At 60.6% G+C, this 27,779-nt stretch overlaps 1 protein-coding gene across 9 annotated transcripts; it reads right to left on the bottom strand.

Annotated features, from left to right (window-relative positions):
- Positions 1-19: 19 nt before the first annotated feature.
- On the bottom strand, positions 20-27,779 carry KCP (kielin cysteine rich BMP regulator). Of its 9 annotated transcripts, none has more exons than XM_079785867.1 (43): positions 27,739-27,779; positions 26,687-27,041; positions 24,351-24,517; positions 23,592-23,781; positions 23,447-23,523; positions 22,730-22,814; positions 20,087-20,154; positions 19,764-19,860; positions 19,555-19,637; positions 19,187-19,280; positions 18,291-18,379; positions 15,333-15,426; positions 15,123-15,202; positions 14,953-15,046; positions 14,530-14,615; positions 14,344-14,425; positions 13,966-14,118; positions 13,772-13,878; positions 13,603-13,696; positions 12,973-13,146; positions 12,766-12,848; positions 12,523-12,616; positions 12,236-12,424; positions 11,836-12,006; positions 9,967-10,143; positions 8,926-9,011; positions 8,579-8,669; positions 8,374-8,456; positions 8,179-8,272; positions 7,082-7,255; positions 6,766-6,848; positions 6,088-6,208; positions 5,106-5,185; positions 4,813-4,912; positions 4,319-4,407; positions 3,882-3,984; positions 3,643-3,794; positions 3,213-3,385; positions 3,025-3,136; positions 2,831-2,932; positions 1,960-2,124; positions 1,193-1,499; positions 20-1,061 (listed from the first exon to the last, which is right to left on the bottom strand). In XM_079785867.1, the coding sequence occupies exons 2-43, from the start codon at positions 26,763-26,765 to the stop codon at positions 784-786; spliced, it is 5,100 nt and encodes a 1,699-aa protein (XP_079641993.1). In that variant the 5' UTR covers positions 26,766-27,041; positions 27,739-27,779; the 3' UTR covers positions 20-783. The 9 variants fall into 9 exon arrangements, 8 of the variants coding, with proteins under 8 accessions (XP_079641993.1, XP_079641992.1, XP_079641994.1 ...); XM_079785866.1 differs by lacking the exon at positions 27,739-27,779 and adding an exon at positions 27,467-27,533; XM_079785868.1 differs by lacking the exon at positions 27,739-27,779 and adding an exon at positions 27,467-27,533 and having other exon boundaries at positions 8,374-8,442; positions 8,579-8,665.

The following is a 27,779-nucleotide window of genomic DNA, read 5'->3' as shown; positions in this document are numbered from 1 at the left end:
TACAAGGATGTCTTCAGAAATTGCACGTGTGTCCCCTGCCCACAGGTCCGTCAGGGTGGGTGTGGCTGTGGATGCACACAGGTATGCACGCTTGTGGGGGTTCTGTGCACTTGTATCTGTGTCTGTGTTTCATCACGGTCCTGGTCCCCACTCCAGGCACAGGGTCCCTCTATCACCAGCTCTCAGAGTGGCCCAGGAGGCCCCTGAGCACTTGGTGTCCCCAAACCAAGAGAAAGCAGGATGCCATGTGGGGACTGAGCATCTTTTCTGTGCACTTCAGAGGGTGCCCCATGGGGGCCACAGGCCATGCCTGCTACAGAGGGTGCCCCATCCACAGAGGGTGCCCCACGGGGCCACAGGCCATGCCTGCTACCTGTAAACTCAGGCTGGGACCAGGAGTCCTGGCTCCGCCTGCCCACTGCAGGGCAGCACCAGGGTGTGGCTGGCGGGGGCGGCCCAGGGATGCAGTCACAGGAGTGAGCAAGGTCCAGAGCTGAATCCCCACAGCTGCCACCCCTCTGACTCTGGGGACACTGACTTCTGGCCCCCATGTCCCAAGCAGCCCATGTTGCCACCCCAGCGCCGGGAGGAAGCGCACACACACATACACAAGGCAGCCTTAGGGCAGGCCCCGAGTTTACTGCTTCTGACTCAACACGGCTGGGTTTTGTGGGACGGGCCCAGGCCCCCAGTGCCAGGGCAGGGCATTCTCGCTGAAGCTCGGGCCAGGGCGGGCGCTGCTCTCCAAGGAGAGACTTCTGGTCTGATGAGTCCCGGTCGGTGTCATCCTGGGTCAAGTGTCCCCCGGGCCTCCTGGCTGGGGCTGAGTAGATCTCGGGGTGGCTGGTCCCCCGTGAGCAGGACTGGGGGGCAGGCCTCGGGTGGGATACAGTGGGCTTCGTGCTCCACCAGGCCTGCGGGGCACTGGCAGCCAGGAACGCAGGGCCTCACACAGTCGGCAGAAAGCGCCCCCAGGGGGACGTGCAGGTTGAAGCAGGTGCGGGGACAGGGCGGGCCGCACTCATCGAATACGAAGCCACGGTCCAGGGGACAGCCCACCACTGCAGGCAGAGGGGAAGGCAGGGCTCCAGTCACCCTGCTCACCCCGTGCAGCCCCCCCTGTACCTCCCCCATCCGGATCTGGCCCTCTGCACCCCCCCTCCCCATGCCACACTGGGCGATGCTGGCTCACCACAGAGCGTCGGGCCCCGCCAGGCAGGCGTCGCCCCCGCCTGGCGACAGTGGCTGGCATAGGCTTCCAGGGCATCACAGAGGCAGGTGTCAGCCGCGGAGCCAGGGCCACAGGCACACAGGTCGTAAACACAGGCGGCAAAGAAGGGCTCCGGCGGCACCACGGCGTGGCAGCGACTGAACGGGGCGGACTTCAGCACCCCGCACCGGGCATGGGCCTCACGCCTGGCTCGATAGCCTGCTGCTCGGCACGGGTGCCCCTCTCGGCCCTTGGAACAGGGCCGCCCGGGGCCCGGCCCCTCTGGGACCTACGCGGGGAAAGTGGCCCTGGCGTGACAGCGTCCTTGGGCAGCTGGCCTTTGCCTGCCGTTCTTCAGAGCATTTTCCACCCAATGTTTTGTTTTAGCTTCGAAAACCTCCTTACAAGAACAGCAAAGGCAGCGTGAGCTACTTTCCTTTTGTCCCCATTTTGGGGACACACCAAGGCCCAGAGCAGGCAAGTAACTTGTTCAAGGTCACACAGCCCGGGAGTAGCAAAGCAGGGCTTGGGGAGTCAGATGATGCGGCCTCTTTCAACAGGCCTTCCTGCCTCCTCCAGCTCCGTGACAGGCAAGACGCTCCCAGCCAGCCTCAAAGTCCCAAAGCCCGTCTTGTGTCCACCCTGCTCCCCGTTTCCACACCAGAGGGCCGCTCTGAGACTCATGCTCCACTGTGCCGTCTCCAGCCCGCGGCCCGACCCCCCAGGCCCCGGGCTCCTGGACCACTCACCTGCCAGCTATTCCCAAAGGCAGCCTCAGTGGGCAGGAGCAGCCCCTCGGGGCCCTGCAGATCATCCTGGGCAAAACCATTGAAGTTCCCACAGAGCCCACAGGTCTGGCCCCGGTAGGAGCCAGGCACGCGCACCTCCGCCTGGGACTGCCCATCCCACAGCACCTGTGTGGAGAGGCGGGGACTGGAGGGGGGGAACACAAGCCCAAGATCCGCCCTGGCGCACACGCTGTGTCAGCGCGCCCCCTGCTGTAGGAGGAAGGCTCTCCGCCGGGGACACTGCCCTGGCCCTGGCCCAGGCCCCCGGGCACAGACTGCGGGACTATGACCGCCAGCACCGCTCCCAGGAAGGCGCGGCGGCGGCATCCCTGAACGGGGCCCCAGGTGAAATGCAGCCACTTCCGAGGTACACCCCCTCGTGGGTGCCCAGGCCTTACGGAGGACAAGACGCAGTTAGTGTTTGGATCGCAAGTGCAGACAAGTCCTATTCTAGGAGTTTACAATTGTGCTTCTTGCTGGATGCGGGGGAGTGCCCTACTCTTCGGCATGGGAGTTGGAAGGAATCCCGAAACCACCGGGGTCCTAGGAATCCTTGCCCGGTTTTACCGATGAGGAAACCGGCCCACAGGGGACGGGTACAGGCCCAGGGCCCAGGGTGTGGATGGCTGAGCCAAGATTAGAAACCAGGCTCAGAGCTCCTGTCGCTGCACCCGGAGGTCTCTGACCCTGCTCCCTCTTCTCCCCTCAGAATCCAGGACTCTCTCACCTCCGTGAGGCCCGGAAAGTAGTGGGCAACCCCCACGCCCTCCACACACAGACACCGAAGCCTGAGCAGCCCCGGCCCCTCCGCCCCCCCATGGCCCGGCCGCACCTGGAGCCCCGGCCGGGTGTGCAGGATCACGGTGCCTCCCCGCAGCTCGGCGTACAGCAGCGGCTCCTGCAGGAAGGGCAGGGCCACGGGGCGCCCGTCCACCTGGAGGAGAAGGAGGGCGGGAGGAGGGGCGACGTCGGGACGGAGGAGTGGACGGCGCGGGGCTGCCCTTCCCGGCCCTCTGCTCGCCTCACCGTGACCGCCCCGCCCGGCAGCAACCGCACGGCCACCTCTCCCAGCAGCACCGCCACCTCCTGGGTCCAGGCCACACCGCTCCGGCCCCGGTCACTGTTGGTCACGTGCACACTGGGTGCGAGAGGCCGGGTGCAGGGGTCAGCAGGAGAGGGTGGGGGGCAGGGGGCAGGCAGAGGGGGCTGCGCACCTGAAGTCGCCTCCGCGGCAGTGCTGGGCCAGCACGTAGCGGCAGCTGCCCTGAAAGTGCAGCAGGCGGCCGTCGAAGGTGCGGTAGTGGGGGTCTCCGAAGGCCATGCAGGAAGCCGGCCGCGGCAGGCAGCGGGGGCAGCAGCTGCCGGGGTTCAGGGCGGGAGCCTCGTCCTGGCCTCCGCCCGGGACAGAGTTAGACACGCGGTCCCGGCGGAGCCCCACGCGGAGCCTCTGAGGACCGGAGCGGGCTCAGGGCACCGCCTCGTGGTCGCTCCGGGAACTGCAGGGCCCTGCGCCGCGCCTCCCCCACCCCCACCCCCCACCCCAGCTCCGGACCGTGGCCCAGCCAGGTTCCCCCTTCCCTGCCCGTTGCACCAGGGAGGCGCTGCCACATGCACTCACCCCCCCGCCCTAGGCCGGGCACTCACAGGGCCACAGGAGAGCGGCGGGCAGCGCTGACTCTGGCAGCGCACGGTGCCGGCCACGCAGGAGCACCTGGTGCAGGGGTCCACGGCCCAGCTTTCCCCGGAGGCCACCTCTCGGCCCTGGTGCTCACATGACTGGGCGGGAGCTGAGGGAACTGGGGGGTGGGGGTGGGGTCAGGGGTCAGCTGCCCCTCCCTCACACTGGGTCTCGGTGCTGCTCCCTCCATCACCCTGGCCCGCACCTTGGCATCGTTCACAGCACCTGCCAGTGTCTCGAACCTTCACCCAGCCATGTGGGCAGGAGAGGGCCTGGCACTCCTCACGGTGGCACTCCACGCGGCCCCGCTGAGGACAGAGGCCACTGCTCTAGGACTTTCGGTAGGCCCTGAGGTCCCTGGTCACACTTCTGGGGGCCATCTGGCTCCGTTCTGAGGCAGCAGCCCCTTCTCCCGGGAGCTGCTCCAGAACAACCACTTCCTGTTCACGTGGGGCCTGAAGTCCAGCGCTCAGCTCCGTGCCCAGCACAGGGATGCCTCTGCCCGCTCTCACCCAGAGGGGCGCCCTTTCCTAATTACCTCAAAGACACCCGCCTCCCGCCCCCCCATATGCATTGGCCCAGCGTCCTGAGGCTCCCCTCTTCTATAAGGCCCTCCACCTCCACTCCTCAGCCCCAGCTCACATGGCAGGTACAAGCAATGCAGGCGTTGCTGGGGTCCCGCCAGCTCTCTCCATCTGCCACTCTCCGGCCCTCGGCCTCCACCACACATTCTGATGAGAAAGGAGGCTGGGGAGCACTGTCCTTCCAGCTGCACCCCTCCTCCCTGGAGCTCACCCTGAAGGCCCGCAGCAGGGGTGCCCACCGCCCACTCAGCACCCTGCTGGTGCTGGTTTCTTCAACCACATGCAGGGCGCCTACTAAGGGCAGGCCCTGCACAGGGCTTGAGAGGTGGAAAGGGTTCTGGAAGCCTAAAGAGCCACAGGCCGGAGCCCTCCTCGGGGCTGGCTGCCCGCTGGGCAGTGCCCAGGGGCCTGTGGTACTGAGCCCACTGACAGGCCTCAGGCCAGGCCTTGAGAATCCAGGCTTCATTCTCTGCCTCCCTCTGCCTCATGGGTCTCTCCTCCACCCCAATGATAAGCCCTGCATTTCTACAAAAGAACGAAGCCAGCATTTACCCCGGCACACAGGGCAGCAGCCCCCAGCGGGGGTATGGCGCTCTGATGGGGGACAGCTGAGCTCAGGACAGGCCTGGTGAATGCAGAGCCAGGTCCGGTCCTATGAAAGGGCATGAGAACACCATGGGTAGAGAATGGCAGGGAGGGAGCAGGCTCTTAGTGGAATGTGACATTCAGGACAAGTGGGCGAATGCCGGGTGAGTGGGAATCCCCGAGCTCCTGCGGGAGATTCAGCCACAGCCCACAGGGGAGGCTCTTGGAGCTCTGGGAATCCCCAAGGCCGGAGGGCTCACCTGGCACTGGCAGGTGTAGCAGGGGTCCAGCGGGGCCAGCTCAGACCCCAGCAGGCCCTCCGTGCAGTTACTCAAGGCCTCTGTGTAGACAAGAACGCAAAGTGAGGGTAAAAAGGGGGGTGGGAGCAAGGGATGTAAGCCCAGATGATCGCACTTACCCACTCTGTCCTCAGACCCATATCCCCAGCACCTTGACTCCAGGAAGGATAAATCCTTTCCCGCTGGTTCGGCAGAGAAAAGTTTGGACTTTTCAAGAGGCACTTTGCTAGGCTACGGGGACGGGGGTGGGGTGGGGCTGGAAACTGACCAAGTGTGGCTTCCTTAGCCTGAGGTCCCTCAGGACCACACGCCATGCTGCCTGCTCCCCGTCCCCCTCCCTTCACACTGCCTGGCTAAAACGGCATAAGAAAGCACAGAGAGCCAGGTACCCCCGGTTCCAACCCTCAGTGCCTGTGCCATTGTAGGCAGATCAATCAACCTCTCGGAACCTCCGTTTCTTCATCTGTAAAAAGGGAATAATAATAATACCTACTTCACTGGTAACTGTGAAAATTAAACGAGATACTGCTTATTAAAATCACCAAGCAGTGCATGGCATGCAGTGGGTGCTTAATAAGTGTTAGTCTTTTTTCTCTTTTCCTGAAGCACAAGGGCTGACAGGAATGGCTGTCCCCATCTCCGTAGCTGGGCCACTCACTGCCCCTCTTGACCTGACATCATTGCCCTCAAAAGCCAGCAGCTGGCACAACTGCCACCCACAGCACCACCTGCTGGGAAAAATGAGTCACTGCCAACTTCCCCGGTTCCCCTTGGGGTGGTGCAAGCCTCCCCCCTCCCCGCCGGGGCAAGGGCTTCTAGCACAGTCCTCTGGACTCAGGAAAGGTGTGGGGCTGGGACTGTGGCAGAGAGCTGGCTGGCACTTCCAGGGTCCGTCAGGGGGTGGCAGCCCTGCCCTCTTATCTACCCTCTATCTGTGACTCACGGGCACAGGTGGGGCAGCAGTGCTGAGGCCCCGGGGGCAGGAGCTGGCTGGCCGGGCAGCCCACCAGGCTGGGACACTGCCGTCGGTGACAGCGAAGGCTGGGAGGCCCCTCAGGCTGCAGCTGCAACAGGAATGAGTGAGCAAGGGCTGGGCCCCAGACCAGGGAGCAGAGCCACCCTCTTCCCCTGGAGCCCAGACCCCTCCGTGTGCCTGCAGCACCTCCTCAACAGCCCCCAGCCTGGCTCCTCAGCCCTCATCCCCAGCGATGATTTCCCTCTCCCTTTCCAGTCATTGGGCCTGAACCTTCTGTGACCTTTGCCCCTCCTGCACTCTCATGCCACCCTCTTCCCAACCCCACTGCCTGATCTCTGCACCTATGATGTCACTGCCTGCTCCCCATTAATGGAGAGTCTCAGTGGCCCCAACCACTTCCCAGGTGTCTCTTCGCTCATCCTATTCACACCCACTCTACACTCTTGCCGGGAGGGCCTGCCCACTGCCTCCCCACACTCGGCACCGGGGCCATGGAGCCTCGGCTAACCGCAGACCTCTGGGCCCTGCTGGCTCTTCGCCCCAAGCCCTGCCTCACCTCCTGTCTCTGACCCTCGTAGTGCCTGCTGCCCGCAGTGTCCAGGCTGCGCCCATGGTGCCCCACCCCTCAGCACGGCCCTCACCCACCTCACAGATGCACACTTCACAGGGGTCTGCCCCAGGCTGGAAGCTGTCCCCTGGCTCATACTTCCGGCCCTCGTGCTCACAGCCTTGGGGGTGGGGTAAGAGCAGAATGGGACCAGGGAGCCTTCAGGCTGGCAGCAATGCCAGGAGTGGCGTTCTCTGTCCCCCAGGGACCCCAGCCCCCAGGATTTGGGTGTGTACAAAAATGGGAGCCACTTCTGGAAAGGCTTGTCTTTGCCGCCCCACCCTGTGCCAAGGCAGGGAGATGCTGGCCAGGCACTACCTCCCTGCCACCCACCCCACCCCGGGCTCCCAGTACCAGAGCATCGAGGGCAGCAGTCCCTGGGCCCCTGGTGGGGATGGGCACAGGAGCTGACGCACTGGACTCGGGCACAGGTGACAACGCCCTCGTGGCACATGCAGGAGGAGCAGGGGCTGTCCGGAGGCTCCCAGCTACTGCCTTCAGGGTGCTCCTCCCCGTGGGCCAGGCAGCCTGTGCCAGGTGGGCAGGGGTGACTCTGAGTCTGGGATCTGTATGCCCCCGATAGCTCACCTTGGGTGGTCAGCAGGGCCTGGGGTCTGGCACGGGAGGGGATCTGCAGGGAGGAGGTGGGGAGGTGGCCTGGCAGAACTGCTGTCTGCGGCGGAGGGAAGACACTGGTCTGGGCTCAGAACTCCTGGGCTCTCATCCCTGGCACATCTGCTTGCTTGCTAGACCAAAGGCCAGGCAGCAGGCACTGCCTGTTGTAGCCCAGCATCAGCACCAGCACCTGGCATGCAGCAGGCATCTAATACATGCATGCAGCATGAGTGAAAGGCTCCATCACTAACCATGTTACCAAGGTAACTCAGTCTCTCCAAGCCTTAGACTCCATAGCTGCTAATTAGGATTTCCTCTGTGCTGCCCACCTCCCAGGGAGATGCTGTCATGGTTCTGGAATCTATGCCATGCCGGGCACAGGGCAGGGCAGAAAGGCTCCTATTCAGACAGCCTGGAAGCAAAGGTGGTCTCTGCCACCTACCAGTTCTATGACCTCTCTGCACCTCAGCTCTCCCATGTGTGAAATAGGAATAATAACAATAGTGCCTCCCTGCTAAGATCTTGGTGTGGATTAAAGTGCTGAGCTCATGGTGTCTGCTCAGTAAATGTGATCATGATGACGAAGGGGGGGTGGTTAGGAAGGGGGCAGCTTTGAGGGGGCGCCAATAAGCCTCTGGAGGGGGAGATGGTCTGGGCAGGCCAGGGGCAGGGCCAGGTAAGAAGAGCTGAAGGAGGACAGGGGTGAAGTCTCAAGGACAGGCGTGGGTGGGCAGGGAGGTGGGAAGGCAGGAGGGGAGCTTGAGGGAAAGGAGGTGGGCAGATGGAGGCGCAGTGGGCCCGGGGCAGAAGCAAGGGCAGCCCCCCGGCGGGCACACCTTGGCAGCGAGGGCAGCAGCTCCCCTGCTCTGTGAGCTGGAGTGGGCAGGACAGGGGTGGGCACCGCAGCCGCGCACAGCTGACGTGGCCGGCCTGCAGGAGATGCCGGGTCAGTGACTTCTCCCTGGGCTGGGTGCCCCAGAGGCAGTGTGCCCAGCCAGCGCCCCAGCCCCCTCGGCGCCTCCCTGCCATACCTGACAGCGACACCGCTCGCAGCTGCCTGCGGGCCCCTCAAACTCCTCCCCATCCTGGTGCTCCCGGCCCTGAGAGAAGCACCCTGTGGGCGACACGCTTCCTGGTGGGACGCGGTGCCACCTCGCCCGGTCCCACCTCAGGCCTGGCGGGGGGCAAGGAGGAGGGCAGGGCGGGCCCGGGGCCTGGGTGTGGGGAGGAGCTCACTGTGGCACACGGGGCAGAAGCAGGGGCCTGGGGAGGGGTGAGGGCAGAGGGCTGGTGGGCATGGCTTCTTCCGGCAGCGCATGGAGCCTTCCTGGGGAGAGAGATCGATCACTCTGCCACTTCCTGATCCCCATGTCATCTCACCCTCAACCCAGGCTACACTGCCCCACGAGGGCCCCCATGAGCCTGCCAGGCCCAACCCCCTGCGTGGCCCGGAGGCCGGAATCCAGTCCTGTCCCACTTGTCACAGGCAGAGGTGCCCCGTGAGACTGGGGTGGAAGAAACAACCCGGGCCAGAAAGGAGCGTCAGCGATGACGGTTCCCGAGTTCCCGAGGGGCCACCTCACCTCGCAGGTGCAGAGGGAGCAGGTGGGGTCCAGTGGGTCGGGAAGGGTCTCTCCGAGGGCAGCAGGGACCCCATGATAGAGGCATCCTGGCAGAGCAGGGAAGGCAATGGGAGAGCTGCTGTCAACAGACCCGTCTCCTGCCTCACACTCACACTCACACTCACACTCACACTCACACACACATGCTCTCACACACACGTACTCATACAGATACGTACTCACATACGTACACTTACACATGTATTCACATACCCGCTCACACTCATATACTCACACTCACATATACACTCGCAATACACATACACTCACACTCATACTTTCACACACACTTACTCTCTCACATATACACTCACACACATACTCTCACACATGTACACACACACTCTCACACAATACACTTACACACATACTCACTCATATACTCTCACACACTCACATACATGCTTACACACACACACATACACTCACACTCATACTTTCACGCACACACTCTCTCTCACATACACTCACACACGTACACACTTTCACACACACATACACACACACGCACACACAGCCGGCCTGGGGACCTCTCAAAGCTTGGGGGTGTGAGCGGGAGAGCGGGTGGCTGGGAGTGGTGAGCTTGGCGTGCGGGGAGGCAGTGGAGCGTGGAGGTGGGGCCGCAGGCGGCTGAGAGTGTTCTGTCGTTGCGGGCAGCGCGGGGGAAAAGGACGGGAGGGACGGCACACCTGGAGAGGAAGGTGAGCGATGGGCTGGGCTCCCGAGGCACCCGGGGGCAGGGGGAGCCGTTGAATAGTTTTGAGTCTCGTGATGTGCTGTTCTAGGAAGGCAGCGAGACAATGTAAGAGCAGAAAGGCCGGGAAGCACGGGACCAGTTATGTGGTGAGCCCAGCATCAGTGAGCGGTGACAGCAGGGCCAGGGAGGATGCGGACAGTGGGAGGCGGGTGACGGAAACGCAGGCGGTGGGTCTGCGGGGGGCTGTCTCAGGACTCTGGGTGCTGGAAGACCAGAGGGGGGCGGAAGGGCAGGCGTTGCCCTACCCTGGCAGGTGGGGCAGCAGTGCCCAGATGGGATGAGAGGGTGGCTGCAGCCCGGAGGCTCGCAGGGTCTGCGGCCGCAGGTCACAAAGCCGTCCAGGCAGGTACACAGGTTGCAGGGCTGTCGGGGATCTGGGAACTCCTGGCCGCTCAGGTAGGACTCCCCGAGATACTCACAGCCTTGAAGAGGGGACAGGGAGCGGCAGGGTGGGGTCAGGAAGGGGTGAGAGGACAGGGTCACCAGCTATGAGCTTGCCCCTGGCCTGAGTCCAAGGCCTGAGACGTGGCCATGGTGGGGAGGAGGCCTCCACCCAGGCTGATGGACAAAGAAGTGGAGAGCTGGGGGGAGAGTCGGACTGGCCAAAGGGCAAACTTTCTCCCGTTCACCTGCAGAAAGATGTCCCTGTCCGATCTATAGGGCAAACCCACACAGAATCTGCCCCTGGGGTTGGATACCCAGCAGGCCACTGCCCGGCCAGAGGCACCATTTTTTCCAGCCTGACCTTAGAGCTGGGAGATGCTTGAGATGCCTTAGGTGGCTGGACCCAAGGCATCCCCTTCCCAATGCTCTTTCAAGCCCTCTGATCAAGCAAGGAGGGACCCGGGGCCCAGGGGGGAGGGGCAGCTTGCCCCAAGCGGCTGACACGTTCTGACCTTTTTGAAAAAGAAGGCACTTTGGGCGATAATGACCTGTCCCTGTGAGCTCATCAACTGTAACCAACGTGCCACCCTGGTGCGGGCCCTGATAGTGAGGGGGGCTGTGCCTGGGCGGGGCGGGCAGGGAATATATGGGAAGAATCTGCACCTTCCTCTTAATTTTGCTGTGAACCTAAAAATTTTCTTTCAAAGAAAAAGTCAGTAAAAATGAGGAAAAGGAGGTGAGTCTCAGGCTCAAAGCCTTAGAAGGCAAAAGTATCTGACTTGAATTTAATATTTGATTTTTAATGGTATTCATTTTAATGGTAATATTCTACTCCTTGCAAATCTAGTTTTCCATTTACAGTATGATATAAAGGTTCCTTTCTAAATAAATTTCAATTTAAAATTTCAATTTGAAGAAAAATACTAAATAAATAAAGTTACAGGTGGTAGAGGGTATGTAGAAACAACTGCGAAGATAATAAACAATAGTGACCGAAGACTGGGGAGCGGGTCTTGTTCAACTCTCTTTTTTCACAGGAGTTAAGATTAGGCCCAGAGTCACACTTAAAAATGGTTAAGATGGCCCTGACTGGTTTGGCTCAGTGGATAGAGCATCGGCCTGCGGACTGAGGGGTCCCAGGTTCGATCCTGGTCAGGGGCGTGTACCTTGGTTGCGGGCACGTCCCCTGTGGGGAGTGTGCAGGAGGCAGCTGATCGATGTTTCTCTCTCATCGATGCTTCTGACTCTCTGTCCCTCTCCCTTCCTCTCTGTAAAAAAATCAATAAAATATATATTTTAAAAAATGGTTAAGATGGTAAATTTTATGTTATGTGTTTTTTTAAACATTGAAAAATATTAGGCTCAGAGAGGTTATGTAACTTGTCCAAGGTCACACAGCCAAATAGCATCAGAGGCAGGAGAAAATCCAGGCTTTAGTCCAGTGCTTTTTTTTTTTCTTTCTTTTTCTTAGCGTAATAAGAATCGGGGCCCTCTCTCATGTACCTTGGTTGCAGGCACATCCCCAGTGGGGGGTGTGCAGGAGGCAGCTGATCGGTGTTTCTCTCTCATTGATGTTTCTAGCTCTCTATCCCTCTCTCTTCCTCTCTGTAAAAAATCAATAAAATATATTTTTTTAAAAAAAAAAAGAATCGGGGCCCTCTCTAGGGCAGTAAGGATGACTCTGACGCAGCCCTCCCGCCTCCCCCACCCCCACGTCCCCTGCCCCTCACCATCGCAGGCCGGGCAGCAGTCACCCCTGGCAGGGAACGGACACTGGGCAGGGGCACAGGCCCTGGGCTCGCAGCTGACGCTGCCCTCCAGGCAGAGGCAGACGTGGCACGGGACTGTGGGCGAAGGGAAGCGCTCCCCACTGGCAGACTCCTTCCCCTCATACAGGCAGCCTAGGGGCGGGGACAGGGCAGGGCTGGGGGGCTTGGTGGCTGTCCGCCGGGCCCAGCACCCCCAGGCACTGCCTCCCCACATTCTGAGAGGGGAGGGCCAGGCCGGGAGGAGGGGGATACGGGGTGGCACCAAGTCTGGGGCTGGAGAAAGGCGGACGGACGAGCAGTCAGAGGGTGACCAGGAGTTGGAGGAAGCGGGGGGCCGGGGCGCTGGGGGCCAGGGCGTTACCGTCACAGGAGGGGCAGCAGGGCCCCTGGCGGGGGTGGGCGCAGGGTGCGGGCGGGCAGGGCAGCCGCTGGCAGGACGCGGAGCCGTCCAGGCAGAGGCAGCGGCGGCAGGGCTCCCCCGGCAGGAAGAAGTGCTCTCGGTGGCGCGCGGGGTCCAAGCCCCCAGGCCTCGGACAGCCGGAGGGGGCGGCTGAGGCCAGACAGGGTGCATCACCGGGCGCCCAGGGAGAGGCTGCAGCGCACCCCCAGCCCCGGGGGGCGGGGGGCGCCCCGGGGTGCAGCTCTTACCTGGGCACTGCGGGCAGCACGCCCCGGGCAGCAGGACCGGCTCTGCACAGGGCGGCGGCGGGCAACGGCGGGCCAGGCACTGCACGCTGCCGCTCTGCACGGACAGAGGGACACGGCGGCAGGGTCAGTGCTGCAGGCAGAGCTGACCTCCAGCCCTTCCCAGCCCACGGCGCTGGACAGCCCCTGGCCTCCCCACGTCCCACCCCTGCTCCCCTGACTCCTCCCACCAGGGGGCGGACTCACCAGACACTGACACAGGCGGCAGGGGTCAGAGGGGTGGGGGAAGTCGGCTCCGTGGGGGTACTCTTTCCCACCAAAGGCACAGCCTGGGGGAGGGGGCAGCTATAGGCCTGGGAGAGGCCCTACTTGCCCAGGTCATGCCCTCCCAGCGCCAAATGCCCACAGGAGGGGCCAAACCATCCCAGGAGACCCCCCTTCCTGTCCGCTCACCATTGCAGTTACTCCGGCAGCAGGGACCCGGCAGCGGGTGGGAACAGGCGGGCTTGGGGCAGGCCCGGGGCTGGCAGCGGGCGTGGCCTTCCTGACACCAGCACTCCTGGCAGGGGTCTCGGGGGTGGGAGAAGCGCTGGCCGTGCACAAACACTTGATTCTCCAGGATACAGTCTGGGCAGGGGCGGGAGGAATGGGGGCGAAGACTGAAGGTGCAGGAGCAGGCAGACAGCTCCTCTCCCCTTGGGGCTCAGAGCTGCGGTGCAAGTGGCACTTGGGAGCTGTCCCCATCGAGGGAGAGGAGGGGGCTGTGATGCAGGCAAGGGTGTCTCTCTGAGCGCACACGTGTGTGTACTAGTATGTGTGCGTGTGTGCACGCACGCGTGTGTGCAGTCCTGACAAATACGTCTGAGTGGTGCGCTGCTGGAAGAGGAAACGTAGGATGGGAAGAAGGGTGATATGGTGACATGAAGGAGAAACAAGTCTCCCACCCACCCACGCCCTGTGCATTCCAAGTTTCGCCAGACGGAACATTGAGAAGGCCGTGGCTTTCCAAGGGAACTGCTGTGCCCGGGGGCGGGGGGGGCAGGCCTAGGTCCCCCGAGCCAGACAGGTACAGTGAGCACGTACCTGGGCACCTGGGGCAGCACTGGCCCGGTCCACTCTGGGGCCTGGCGCATGTTGTGGGTGGACAGTCGACCAAGGAGCACCTCACGGTCCCGTCCTGGGAGGAGGGGAGAGGGCAGTGGGGGTCAGCCCTGGGAGGGGCTCAGAGGGCAGCAGCAAGCCTGGGGGGTACCTCGCATCGGCAGGCGTGGCAGGGGCTGTCTGCGTCCGTGAAGTTCTGCCCGTTGGCATACACTTGGCCGTGGTAGGTGCAGCTGTCACAGCTGGGGCAGCAGGCACCTGGGCGGGCAGATGGGTCAGAGCCCAGCTGATCAGGGCGGGCGGGCAAAGCAGGGGGTGGAAGGCAGATCAGCGCGGGGCACTCACCAGGTGTCTGGGTGGGGTGCTGGCAGGGGGCCGGGGAGCAGAGCACAGCTCCGCACACGGGCACCCCATCTTGACAGGAGCAGGCTGTGCAGGGCTCACCGTCGGGCTCCCACTGGACGCCCTCAGCAAACTCCTCTCCACCAAGCACACAGGCTACAGCAAGGGGGCTGTCACCATGGCAACCCAGACCCCTCCACCCACCCCTCCCCTTCCCAGGACCCCAGCTTTACCGCCCCCACAGCCTCCTCTGAATATACGCTGGAAGGGTTGGTGGCCTTAGCAATGCCCCCCTTACTTGAAGGAACACCCCTCCACCTCCAGCCACTGAAGCAGCGCCCCTTTGCAACTGTTTCTCCCCCCCCCCCCCCACACACACACCTGAGCACAGCTGGGGAACAGAGTCTGGCAGGGTGCAAGGGGCGACCGGGCACTCCTGCTCCTCACAAGAGACCTCGCCGGCCTAGGAGGGGGGGACACTGGGTGAGAGGCCCTCAGGAGGAGGCAGATGGGGGGGGGGGGCGGGAGGCAGATGTGGGGGGGGGCGGGAGGCAGGGGACGGCCTACCTGGCAGGAGCAGCGCAGGCAGCGGCCGCCCTCTTGGAGCCGGAAGGTCTCCTGGCTCCGATAGTGGTGTCCCTGGTACTCACAGCCTGGACAGGAGGGTGGGGACGGGGGACGGGGCTGGAGGCTGACGGGGAAGCCTCCCTCCCCCTGACATCTACCTCCCACCCTGATGAGGACGGCCACCTTCAGGGGTCCCTGCCAGCCCCCACCCCCAGGAGCCAGGGCCCCACCTCAGTGCCCGCGTGCCACGAGAAGGTGAGAACTAGACCCTCTGGGTGGGGACAGGAGCTTCGTTTCATACAGGATTTCCTCTGGCCTTGAACTCCAGGGGGCTTCCTGTAGCCCTAGGCCGCATCCGCACCCACGCGCCAAGGACTCCCTCTGGCCAGTGCCCGCCCCTCCCCCAGTGACGGCCCCACTCACCGGCACAGACGGGGCAGCACTGCCCGGGCAGCCTGCCTGGGTACCTGCAGGGCGCAGCTGGGCAGGGCAGAGGCTCGCACTGGACACTCCCGTTCTGACAACAGGGCCCGGTCAGCATCGGGGAGGCAGGCCCGGGAGCCAGGCCCTCCCTGCGGGGCGGCCACACTCACGGCGCAACGGCAGTGCGCGCAGGGGTCCCCGGAGCCCACCGGCTCCCCGCTGCGGTACTCCCGCCCGTTCAGGAAACAGCCTGTTGGGGAGAGGGGGCCTTAGACCCTCCTCAGGGGTCCCCCGCTGCCCCAAGTCCTGGCCTTCGTGGGAGACGGAGCCTGGCCGTCAATCAGCTTTGGAGCCCCTCCAGGCTTCACCCACGGACTCACCATCGCACACGGGGCAGCAGGTGCCCGGGAGGGGCCGGGCAGGGTACGGGCACAGGCTGGAGCATTCTCGCTGGCGGCACTGGATGTGGCCCTCCTGGTGGGGGCAGGGGATGAGGCCATCGGAGCTCAGCCACGAGGCAGAAACAGCATTTGCGCCCCAGCTATCCACTCACTAGACGTCGTGATGAGTGGAATTGTGTCCCGCACAGACACAAATTCTCCTATTGAAGTCCTACCCTCCATCGCCCTGCACCTCAGAAGGTGACCTTCTTTGGAAACAGGCTGTTGTAGAGGTAAAGAGTTAGGTGAGGTCATGCTAGAGGGGGGTGGCTCCTAATCCAGTGCCTGGTGTCCTTGTAGAAAGGGGAAATTTGGACACACACACACACACACACACACACGGAAAGCAGCATGTGAAGATGAAGGCAGAAGCCTGGGAACACCAAGCTTCCAGCCAGCCACCGGGAGCCGGGGGAGAGGCCGGAGCACACTCTCCCTCACGGCCCTCAGAAGGGACCCGCCTGACAACACCGTGATCTCAAACCTCCCGCCTCCGGAATCACGAGAAAACACATTTCTGTTGGCTAAGCCACTCCGTTTGCGGAACTTTGTAATGACAGCCCTAGGACACTAACATCCATGTATAACCCATCTTGCTACTTAAGTCCTCTGTGACTCAGTTTATTCATCTGGAAAAAAAAAGAGACACTCTGGCCGGTTGCTCAATGGTTAGAGCATCGGCCCTCAGACTGAAGGGCCCAGGGTTTGACTCCTGGTCAAGGTACATACCTTGGTAGCAGATCGATACCCGGGGCACGTGTGGGAGGTGACCAATCAATGTCTTTCTCTCACATTGATGTTTCTCTCTCTCTCTCCCCCCCTCCGCCCTTCCCTCCACTCTTTCTAAAAAATAATCAATTGAAAAAATATCCTTGGGTGAGAATATAAAATAAAAAAAGAGAGACAATAATATTCCTCTCCTCATAGCCCTGTTATGGGCATGAGGTGAGGTGTCTGGTGTGGCATCAAACCTCTGGAAGGGGGCAGTTACCAAACAGCAGCTGCTGCTACTCCCCCTGGACCATTCCTGGAGTTCATGCTCACATAGACCATCCCTGGAGTTCACGCCCACATAGACCATCTCTGGAGTTCACGCCCACATAGACCATCCCTGGAGTTCACGCCCACATAGACCATCCCTGGAGTTCACGCCCACATAGACCATCCCTGGAGTTCACGCTCACATAGACCATCCCTGGAGTTCACGCCCACATAGACCATCCCTGGAGTTCACGCTCACATAGACCATCCCTGGAGTTCACGCCCACATAGACCATCCCTGGAGTTCACGCTCACATAGACCATCCCTGGAGTTCACGCCCACATAGACCATCCCTGGAGTTCACGCCCACATAGACCATCCCTGGAGTTCACGCCCACATAGACCATCCCTGGAGTTCACGCCCACATAGACCACTCCTGGAGTTCACGCCCACATAGACCATTCCTGGAGTTCACGCCCACATAGACCATTCCTGGAGTTCATGCTCACATAGACCATTCCTGGAGTTCACGCCCACATAGACCATCCCTGGAGTTCACGCCCACATAGACCATCCCTGGAGTTCACGCCCACACCTGGACTCACTGCCTCTAGCACCATTAGTGTCTGGGCAGCTAGTGACTCTTCTCACGGGTGTGTGCGGGGCCAGCGTGAACAGGGAGGGGAGGCACATGGTCGTAGAGGGGTCCATGGCCTTCACAATGGATCCCTTAGTCCTCGGCAGGCTGTTGCTCTGTGGCTGGCTACAGGCCCCATGCAACAGCCTTCCTCAGCAGGCACCTGCCTGAACAGTAGGTCTCGGGTCCCCACCTTCCTCCCCCAGGTTCTGCCCGGATGTTCCCTGCACCTGGTGTCTCATCCGGTTGGGCTGCTGGAAGTCCAAGATCAAGGTTCCAGCAGTTGGCGAGAACCTGCTTTCTGAATCATAGATGGCTGTTTTCTTATTTTATTTCTTTTTCTTTTTAAAAAAATTTCTTTATTGATTAAGGTATTACATATGTGTCCTCATCCCCCCCATTAATCCCCCTTGTCCTCACCTTGCAGCAGGGGGTGCTGAAGCTCTAAGGGCCTGATCCCTTTCCCTTAGGACCTAAGCACCTCCCAGAGGCCCCACCTCCTAATACCATCACCTTGGAGGTTAGGATTTCAGCATAAAATGGGGGGGGGGGGTCTCAAACATTCAGCCCATACCCCCTGGAGTGTCTTTCCCCATTTCTCCTTGCTTAAATCCTACTCACCCTTTAAGACCCAGGTGAACACCACCCCTCCATGAAGATTTTCTAGAGCTGTGCTGCCCAATGAAATATAACACAAGCCACATGTGTCACTTTAAACTCTCTGGTTGTCACATTTCAAAAAAATAGAAACAGGTGGAACTAAATTTTAATGTTCCACTCAACCCAATATATCCCAAATGTTATTTCAACATGTAATCAGCGCAGCGTATAACGACATAGCTTACATTCCTTTCTCTCAGACTACGTCTTTAAGCTGGTGTGTGTTTTATACTGAAAGCCCATCTCAGATCTGATGGCCACATTTCAAGGGCTCAGTGGCCACATGCAGTTGTGGCCACTGATGAGACCTCGAAGTTCTAGACACCTCAGATCCATCTGCGTCTCTCCCTCCCTGGCTTGTAGCACCTGCCACACCCTGCCCTGCCTCACTCCTGTAGCTGCGAGCTCCTTGAGTTCAGTTCACAAACCCATGCTGTACGCCCGCTCTGCTCAGAGCTGGGCATGCAGACGGGCACGACCGCGCCCAAGATCAGGCCCTCTCCACCCCTGGCCCTGCACAGTGCCTTTGGGATGTGCTCAGTGGAATGAGGGAATGAATATGGTGGGCCTGGGGGAGCGGAGGGGTGGGGAAAGCCGGGGAGCAGCGTCGGGGCTCACCAGGCACTGGCAGATGCGGCAGGGGTCCCCAGGTGCAGTCCATTCTTGGCCATGCTCCCAGCGAGAGCCACCTTCTGTGCAGCCGGGGGCTGGGGGGAGGTGGGCAGAGAGGAGGCCCGATGGGAGCCAGCCTGGACCCCAGTTTCAGTCTGCCACCCCCCTCCTCTGAGCCCAGACTAGACCAGGCCATGCCTCTGCCTACACCTCTTGGTGGCTGCCAGCGTCCCAGCTGGGTAAGGCCACGCTCCTTGCCTGCCTTCCATGCTTTCCAGGACCCAGCGTGGCCACGCCCACCTCCCCCACCTCTCCCTGGAAGGTTTGTCTGCTTGCACCTTCCCACTTAACATCCACCAAACTCACTCTTGAGTGTCTGCCCCAAGCCTCTGCTCTAGCTGCCCTCTCTTCCTGGGATGACCTCTGCTTATCCCACCCTTCACCTAGCCAACTGCTCTTCATCCTGAAGGTTCACTCAGGACGCTTGCCCTCCTGTGCCCACGCTGGGCTAGGTCTCCTCCCTCTGAGCTTCCATGGTCCTGGTGCCTGCTTTGGGGACGGTATTGGTGTGTGACTCAGTGTCACCCTCCAGTGGTCTGCCTCAAGGGCCCACCCCGGTCTTAGGTGCACACAGTAGATAATAGTCAACATTATTAAGGCAGCATATCAGTACCCACACCTCACAGATGAGGAACTGAGGCACAGAGCAACTCACTCAGAGGCCACAACCACAACGGGGCAAGGACAGAGTCTGAGCTCAGGACCCGCTCCAGAGCGGGCGTGGCCAGGCGTCACTCTCCCACTGACCGGACCCCCAGGTCCGAGCCAGCAGGGTGGGCTCTGAGTGAAGAAATGAGGTGACAGCCCTGCCTGCAGCCGCCTAGGGAAGAGCCAGGGCTCACCTTGGCAGGCCGGGCAGCAGTGGCCAGGCCTCAGGACTGGCTCAGGGCAGGGGCTGGCCGGGCACTTCATGGGCACACAGCGAACCAGGCTCCTCTGTAATGTACCAACAGCTGTAAAGCCTCTGGGTCTGGCTCCCAGAGAGAGCATGGCAGGCAGGTGTGGGCACCCTTGGGAGGTGGGCACAGGTCAGGCAGAGAGTGAAGGGCCCCGGAATACATGTGAGGCTGAGAGCAGGGGGCCTCCCAGGAGGAGCAGGGGCCCTCCCAGGAGGAGCAGGGGGCCTCCCAGGAGGAGCAGAGGGCCTCCCAGGAGGAGCAGGGGGCCTCCCAGGAGGAGCAGGGCCTGGGCAGAGGGTGCAGGGACTCACCAGGCAGGAGCACTGGAGACAAGGGTTGGAGCTAGACAGGAAGCTGGCCCCCTCCTCGTAAAGCTGCCCCTCGTACTCACAGCCTGGGGGGGTGGTGTCAGGATGACAGGCTGGTCAGGTGAGAGCGGGGTGGGTGGGAAGGCATGACCCCAATAGATACCGGACCCTCGGGGGCTGGGGGTGGAGGGGCAGGCAGGGTGGGCGGTCACCTGGCCGGCAGACGGGGCAGCACTCTCCAGGCGGGGTGTAGCTCTCCAGGCAGTTGAGCTCTGGGCACGAGGGCCCCTGGCACCGCACGGTCCCTGCCTGCGGGGCAGACACTGAGCCCTCCCGCCCTCTCCACTGCAGGTTACTGAGAGTTACTCCGCTGCCTGGCAGGCCTAGCGGGCTCCCGGCCTCGATGCCTGGGTGGCAGCAGCAGCCCTGTCAGGCCCCAGGTTGGGCGTGGCGCTGCCAGGCCTGGGGGTTACCAGCAGAGCAGCAGGGACCTGGGTGGTGGGTGGTGGGTGGGGCCAGGCTCTGATTCCCTTACCTGGCAGGTGCAGGTGACACAAGGCTCAGGTTGCCACGTTTCCCCAGCCCTGGGACCGTCAGGGCAGCCTACAAAACCAAGGCAGGTCCCCAAGTAAGAGACCCAGAGACTGGCAAAAGCACCCGGGAGGGCCCCACGACAAGGCAGCACCATTCAGGTGGTAGATGGCAGAGATGTTGGTATTTACTACCACTGTCCAGGAGATGGCAGTAAAGTGTCTGACTCTGACATAATCAGTAGATTTCCATGACTTACAGCAGATGGAAGTGTTGAGGAAGGGGTGCCTTTAAAAAAAAATGGTTTTTTAAATTTCTTTTTTTTTCTTAGAGAGAGAGAAGAAGGGAGAGGGAGAGGGAGAGAACATCGATCGGTTGCCTCCTGTATGCACCACAACTAGGAATCAAACCCAAAATCTGGCATGTGCCCTGACCGGGAATCGAACTGACGAGCTTTTGGTGCATGAGCCACACTGGCCAGGACAGGGTGCCTTTAAATAAATAAATATATATATATTCATTTCAGAGAGGAAGGGAGAGAGAGAAAGAAACACCAATGATGGGATAGAATCATTGATTTGCTACCTCTTGCACGCCTCTGCTGGGGATTGAGCCCACAACCTGGGCACGTGCCCTTGACTGGAATCGAACCTGCGACCCTTCAGTCCACAATCTGATGCTCTACTCACTGAGCCACACCGGCCAGGGCAGGGCGCCTTTTTAAAAACAATTTCCACCAGAGACATAACATGGGCTAGCAGTGGCTGAGGCGCCACTTCTCCAGGCTGTGTGTGCACGTGTCTGGTTTTATTTGAGATCCATCAACTCCAACGTCACTCCTCATCTCCCACCAAGACTCCCGGGCTACATTTCCAGACCTCACTGCTTCCTGAGCCCCTGTCTCCCCTTTCCCACTGCCAGCTGAGATTCTTCCCTGGCAGAGTAGAGATGCTCCATTAAATTTGAATTCCAGATTGTGGATTTTAAAAAGGGGGAGGGGGCTTCTATGGAAAGTAACCTCACAGGGTGATCTGATCAGGAATTCCTAACTGGGCAGAGCATGGTTGGTAGTAGTGCCCAGGCATATAACTTCTTAGTAAAAAACTTATATATTTTTTCTTTTTTTTTTGGGGGGGGGGGGCAGGGGATATCTTTGCTTTTATTGTGCAACTAGGTTAACACATCTTTGAAATAAGCCAAAACCACCCTCAAGTGAGCACATAATTTTAACTGTCTTGTAATCCAATTCCTGCCTTGCTTTCTCCAACCTTCCTTATCTTCCCTCCTTCACTTCAAATGCACTGAAGAAGCTGCAAATCTGTTATGCTCCAGAACATTTGAGATCTTGCTCCTCGGCTTATGTCATCAGTTTGGCTCAAATAAACTCTTACAAAAACTATTTATGTGTTTGGATGTTTCTTGTGTTGACAAGATAAACAACTCATACTTGTTTAGTGTAAGTATGCTCCACATTGCATACTTCCACTCAAAAAGTATGGCTTGCTTATCTGAAATGCGAATCTAACAGGGCATCCTGTCTTTTTATTTGCTAAATCCGACAGCCCGGTCTCCCTGACCACGAGCTGGCAACAAGCCCAGCAGCATTGCTTCCGCTTCCTCCCAGCTCTCTTCCTCTCGCTGGCACCACTGCCCTCCTACTCCACTACTTCCTCCTTTTCCACTGGCCCATGGGATCCAACCCGTCACCAGCTCCTGCCCGTCCTTTAGAAACACCCCTCCTTCTGCAGCCCACAGCCACCCCTGACGCCGCTTGAATAGTCCCCTAACTGGTCACTCTGCACCTAGCATAATACCAGATGAATACTCCTAAAACACCTCTTTGAACATGCCACACTCTGGCTCTTCAACTCTCCGTGGCTCCCTATTGCCACAGAAGAAAGTTCAAACTGCATGGCTTACAGCAGTCCGTTCCCACTGGCCTTTCCAAACTGATTTCCTGAATTCCCCGCCCCCCCCCCCCCCCATCTTGTGTCCAGAGGACCCTGCAGCACTGTCTCTTTCTGGTGACATCCCACTTTCCCTTGAAGATCTAGCTCAGACAACCCATTGGCACCTGGTCTGGGTAGGATTCCCCTGCCAATTACTGCCTTTCTACACCTCCTTTTAATCTGTTCATTGGATTTTTTTTTTAACCTTTATTGATGTTAGAGAGAGAGGGAGAGGGAGGGAGAGGTGGAGAGAGAGAGAGAGAGAGAGAGAGAGAGAGAGAGAGAGAGAGAGAGAGACATTGATTTGTAGTTCCACTTATTTATGTATTCATTTGTTGATTCTTGTATGTGCCCTGACTGGGGATCAAACCCACAACCTTGGCATATGGGGACCACCGGTGGTCCGTGAGGTCCAAAAGGTTGGCGACCGCTGCTCTAACCAACTGAGCTACCCAGCCAGGGCGTGTTCATTGGATCTTGTATCTTCGCAATGAGACCAGAAGCTCCCAGAGGGCAGTTTTAGACCCAGGCCGCAGTCAGTATTTTGCTGACTTGCTTCAGTTCTGAACTCCTCTAGCCACTGCCAGCATGCGTGGGCAGGCACCCTCTGGGCACGTAGCAGGTGGCAGATGGCAGACCATGGCCCCGGGGACCCAGAATAAGTTTGGGAAGTGAGGCTGGGGCTGGCAGAGGCTGACCTGGCTCACAGTGTGGGCAGCATGCTCCTGGCTCCGGACAGGGTCCCCTGGGGCATGGCTTCTGGGTGCAGGTGATGGCTCCTTCCTGTGGGGAGGCAGACTGGTGGTGCACCGGCATCAGAAGCCTGGAGGGTAGGGCCTCCAGAACCGACCCCTCCCCCCCCCCCCCCCCAGGCTGGGACATGCCAGAGGAGCAAGAGGCTGAGTCTGCTCAAGGGTCATGGGCGACTCCTGGTCCAAGGGCAGAAAAGAGACATCCTACCCACAACCCCATCATTTCCCTGATCCCAGAAATCATCTCTCCCAGGTGCCACCAAATTCCCAGGGTGGAGAGATCCTAGGAAGGGGAGCAAGGCCTTCCTCAATGAAAGAGTGAGGGACAACGGGCCAGAAGAAGGTGGCTCTGGAGGCAGGTGAGGGAGAACAGGAGGGTAGGTGACAAGGGCAGATGGATGAGCCGGGACAGTGAGAGTCCACAGGAGAGGGGTGATGTAGGAAGCCAGGCACCATCATTCTCTTTGCCCTCCATGCCCCTGTTTGCCACAGTGGCCTGGGGGCCCCCTCCATGTGCATGGGGGTTGAGCCCCAGGAAGCAAAACTGCTCAGAATCAGCTGAGGGCCACCAGTGGCAAGGCTTGGGGGTAGGGACAGGCAGCGAAGGGAGGCAGACAGGTAAAGGGGGCAGGTAGGGACATTCAGGTGGGCCCTGGAACTCACCAGGCAGTGGCAGGTGGTGCAGGCGTCGGGGGAGAAGGTCTCCCCATTGCCATAGGCCTGACCATCGTGGCTGCAGCCTGAGAAGGAGACAGTGCTGTCACTCAGGCCCCGCGGTGGTGCTGCAGGCAGATGGGATGGCACTCACCGTGGCACGGGGGCAGGCCAGGCTTGGGGTCACAGAGCGCGGCCCCACCCCGGCAGACGCAGGCCGTGCAGGCGTCAGGCTCCCAGCGAGCCCCCTCCGGCCAGGCCCGCCCCAGCGCCCAGCACTGGGGAGAAGCCGGGCGGCATTCACACGACTCCAGCTGCCTCACCCTCTCCTGCAGGTCCTTGTTCTGGAGCAAAGAGTTGGGGGGGTTGGAGGTGCTGGCTCAGCTTCCCCCACAGATTTGTGGGTTGTGGAAACTGAGGCAGCATGAGAAGGAAACTTGACAGTTCCCGGGTAGACGTGGGACCCCCTCCCGTCAGTCGGCATCCAGCTCAAACCGTCACAGTTCTCACGACCGGGGGTCTGGATAGGACCCCAGGGGAGCATGGGGCCCCCAGGCTTCTCCTTTGGACAGAGGCGAGCCAATCCTCCCGCTCCAGCAAATAAAGTCCTTTATTCATTCAAAAATCTTCCCTGATGATGGCTTATAGGTGCTCTATAATGTTTGCAAATACATGGAAGAATATGAAAGTCTGGGTTGACAAAACAGACACCCTGGAGGTTCTTCATTTTCATGAAAGAAATGATATTAAGAACTGTTCAGATAAGAATCTCTCCATGTGCATTTAAAACAAAACTATTTTAGGGTCCCTTCGTGCCGCCTCCCCCCAAGCCCAACTCTTCTCTCCTTCCCTCCCACTGCACAGGCCTGCCCTACCCCACGCACAGAGCACACAGGCCCCGCCTCAATGGTACCTGCTCTCTGAGCTGTGCCACCTCAGCCTCCAGCCTTTTCAGTGACTCCTGCAGAGGGCGCCACTGCTCCTGGGAGGCCCCCGCGGGGTCCGAGGAGCGGGCTGGGGCCTGCTGCTGGGAGTCATGGATGTCAGCAAGCCCCAGGGACTCCCTGGAGACAGCGCCACCTGAAGGCAGAGAATCCAGGTGGGCCTATGGGTGAGGGACTAGCAAGGTCCTGGGTTCTATCTTCCCAATGATGTGCCCCTCCCCTGTCCACCCGCCCACCCGTCATCCATGGAAGCAGACAGGGTCTGTGAGGCTGCCAGAGTGAAAATGTGGAGGGAGGAGCGGGAGGGAGTCCTGCGTGGACAAAGGTGGCCCAGACCGGCTTTCCCCAGGGACCAGCCCCAGGGATGCTGGGCCTCTGGGGGCACAGGGAGCATCTCTACCAGAGCCTCCCTGCACGTCAGGGTCATTCATCCTCACTTGGGCCAGGGACGTGGCCAGGGGAGCCCGGAGCTGAATGCCATGCTGGGAGGCCCAGAAGCTGGCACAGCTGAAGTGCAGGAGGGGAAGACAGACGTCTGAGAGGCGGCTGCTTGAAGGTGCCCGGGCTCTGGTGTGAGCGAACCCTGCCAGCCGCCTGCTGTCAGAAAGGCGCCGCTCCTGGAGACTGTGTGTGTGTGTGTGTGTGTGTGTGTGTGTGTGTGTGTGTGTGTATGGGGGGGGGGGGTAGCTGCAACTCCGCTCTCTGTTCCCACCTCGAAGACTGGCCACAGTGTCAGGCTGTGACCGAGGGGCCTGGGGACCCCACATGGGGCAGGGTGGGTCCCAGAGAGTGAGACTAGGTTGCATTCCCTGAAGGGTTTGGGGAAGCTACTGGCAGGGCCCCCACTAGCTTGCGAGGCGCCGGGTCAAATGAAGACAGCTGTCCCTGGTTCTAGGGGACATTATGTTGAGGGAAAGGGGGACCTCTGAGTTCAGACCTAGGCTTGGATCCCTCTCCTGCAGGCAGGAAAAGAAAAGCCGGGGCAGGGGGCAAGCCAACTCCACAAACATCCCACAGACCTCCAGGTGGGGTGGGCAGGGCTCAGAGGGGCCGGAGGAGGAGGGGGAGGGTCTTTCCCACAGAAGCAGCTCATCAGTGGCTAGAAGGGTTTCTCTCACGGACACTAGTGAGGCAGGGGACCAATGTCACCCACTCTCCCCGCCACCCCACTGCCGTCACCAAGGGGGGTTGGAGATTCTCCTCCAAAACCCAGGTTGTCCTCTTTCTTCCAAACCTGCATGGCCTGGGTTCCTGGCTTGGTTAATGCCACCCCACCTACTCGGAAATCTGGGGCTCAGCTCCCCACTGCTGCCCCTCCCCCACACCCTCTCGTCTCTGGTCCCACCCAGTCGTCCCCCAGCCCACCCCCCCCCCCTCTGCTCTCCCTCTGTCTCTACCAAGAAGACAGAAGGCAGAGTCCTCCGGCCTCCAGCCGCTCCCCTTCCCTGGCACAGCCTTTCTAAACCACACGCCGGGAGGTTCCCAGCAGCAGGTCTGAATGTGACCTTTCACAAGTGCCACCCCCCTTTTCAGCCGCCCTGCTACCCCTCACACCCAGGGTTCTAACAGCCCAACAAAGGTGGGCACCCAAACCTCTTGTGCGTGCTGCCCCCTCCCTGCGCAGGTCACCTGGAGTGGTCCTCTGCCCTGGCTCCTGTACCAGCTGCCTTCCTGGCCAGCCCATGAAGGACGTCCAAGGTCCAAGGACGGGGTCTCAGCATCTTCCACCCTCCACCCCAGCTTGACTCCCATCCCGCATGATCCTCCTCCAGACCTGCTTAAGCAGGAACAATTAGAGGGTCAGGGAGCGGCTGGGGGTCCCCTGGGACCAGGGAAGATAGGGCAGTCCCGTGCCTGGAGAGACCACAGAAAGGGCGCCTGAGGGCTGCACAAAGCCCAGCTGCTCCCCACGGAGCCGTCCTCAGTTCCCCTCTCTGATCCCTCTTTTCCCGCCTGTCCCGCTGGGGGAGAGCCAGACTCAGCGATTCAAAGTCAGCTCCCATAGCGGGCCTCTTCTTTCCTCTTTCTCAAGACAAATAATTAACTTCAGACTCCCAGATTCCAGGGCAGCCTCTCCCCCACTGCTGCCTGCAGGAATTCCTCCCGAGGCCATAGCAGGAAGCCCCCTCCCTCTCCGGGACCCCACATCCCGGCCTCCCAGCTCCCCGGTCTCGGTCTCCTAGCTCCCCACCACGCCGGCTCCTCCAGCCCCAGGCGGCTGCCGCCCCAGCTCCTTCCCTTCGACTAGTCTGAGCGAGGACGGGTCCAGCCTGGCGGACCCCAAGCCCTTGCCTCCCCGACTTACCTCTGCCCACCCCCTGGGCCCGCGCCAGGCTCAAGAGCTGGAGGAGGAGGAGCTGCAGAGCGGCCCCCAGCCCAGCCATGCTCCCTCTGTCTGGCTGCCGTCTGTGGTCTCGGCTCAGCAGGCACTGGGGGAGGCGGGGTGGGGACACACCAGGCCGCCTCCCACCCAGGCTTTGTTCAGGGAGGGCTTCTGGAGTCTGTCATCCTGCAGGCTGCGCCTACCCCCTGCTGGGCACCTCGACCCGGGGTCCCATTCCGGTCCTGACCCAGTCCTGCTCCGAGCTGTAGCAGCCCCAGACGCGGAGGGAGAGGAGAGGGACTGGGAGCGACTTCTGCATATGATGCCAGAGAAGACCCTGAAAATAAACACAAATTCGTCCCTCTGGGGCTCTGAGACAGCTGGCCTCCCTGCCCCCTTGGGTTACTCTAACCCCCTGGGGTTCCCAGTCCAGCTTTTACCCTTTCTCGCCTGTGTACAGGAAAAGTGGACTGAGCTGGGTTCAAATCCCAGTTCGGCCAATTCCATGTGCCCTTAGGCAGTCCCCCTAACTTCCCTGTCCCTTAGTTTCCCTGTTTGTAGACTGAAGGTGATAATATCTACTTTATAGACTTGCAGTGCGGATTCAGTGCGATTATGCCGGTAAAGAATTTCGGGTAGAGGTTGGCACATGCCAAGGGCTCAGTAAATAAATAACCATAGGTGCTACCCCTCTCTGAAATCGGGGCTTCCAGTCACCTCCTCCTTCCTCCACCCATTCATTCTCCCCTAGACTCTACTCACACCCTGTCCACCCCAGCAGACCCAGGCTTGGTCCCCAATGCCAAGGCCTCTGTTTGCTGTCTGGTCCCGGCCCGTTTTCCAGCTCCTGAGCTCAGGCCTGGCCTGGGGGCTAGCAGTGAGCAAGGCAGGGTGCAGGGCCGGGCCGTGGACTCGGCAGGCGGATGGGGCTCAGGGCGGAAGTGAGGGGAGCTGGCCACGTGGGCCCACAAGTCTGGGAAACTCCTTAGTGCAGCTGGGAAGCAGAGGGAAGTAGGGATGGGCCCCAAACTCACAGGCAAAGGGACACTGAGGGCAGAGCCATGAATCCTGCCAA

This window comes from Cnephaeus nilssonii (assembly GCF_951640355.1).
Source record: "Cnephaeus nilssonii genome assembly, chromosome: 12".
In the NCBI taxonomy this organism is placed as follows: Eukaryota; Metazoa; Chordata; class Mammalia; order Chiroptera; family Vespertilionidae; genus Cnephaeus; species Cnephaeus nilssonii.
The sequence above is the reverse complement of the archived record's forward strand: the minus strand, read 5'-3'. Positions and strand labels throughout refer to the sequence as shown.

Coding starts and splice junctions, on each gene's coding strand:
- KCP (XM_079785867.1), bottom strand. CDS start 26,765: ATGGCTGGGCTGGGGGCCGCTCTGCAGCTCCTCCTCCTCCAGCTCTTG. Junction 6,849..7,081: donor CTGCTGCCCTCGATGCTCTG/GTACTGGGAGCC, acceptor CCCACCCCCAAG/GCTGTGAGCACGAGGGCCGG. Junction 5,186..6,087: donor CTGCTGCCCCACCTGTGCCC/GTGAGTCACAGA, acceptor TTGTCTACACAG/AGGCCTTGAGTAACTGCACG.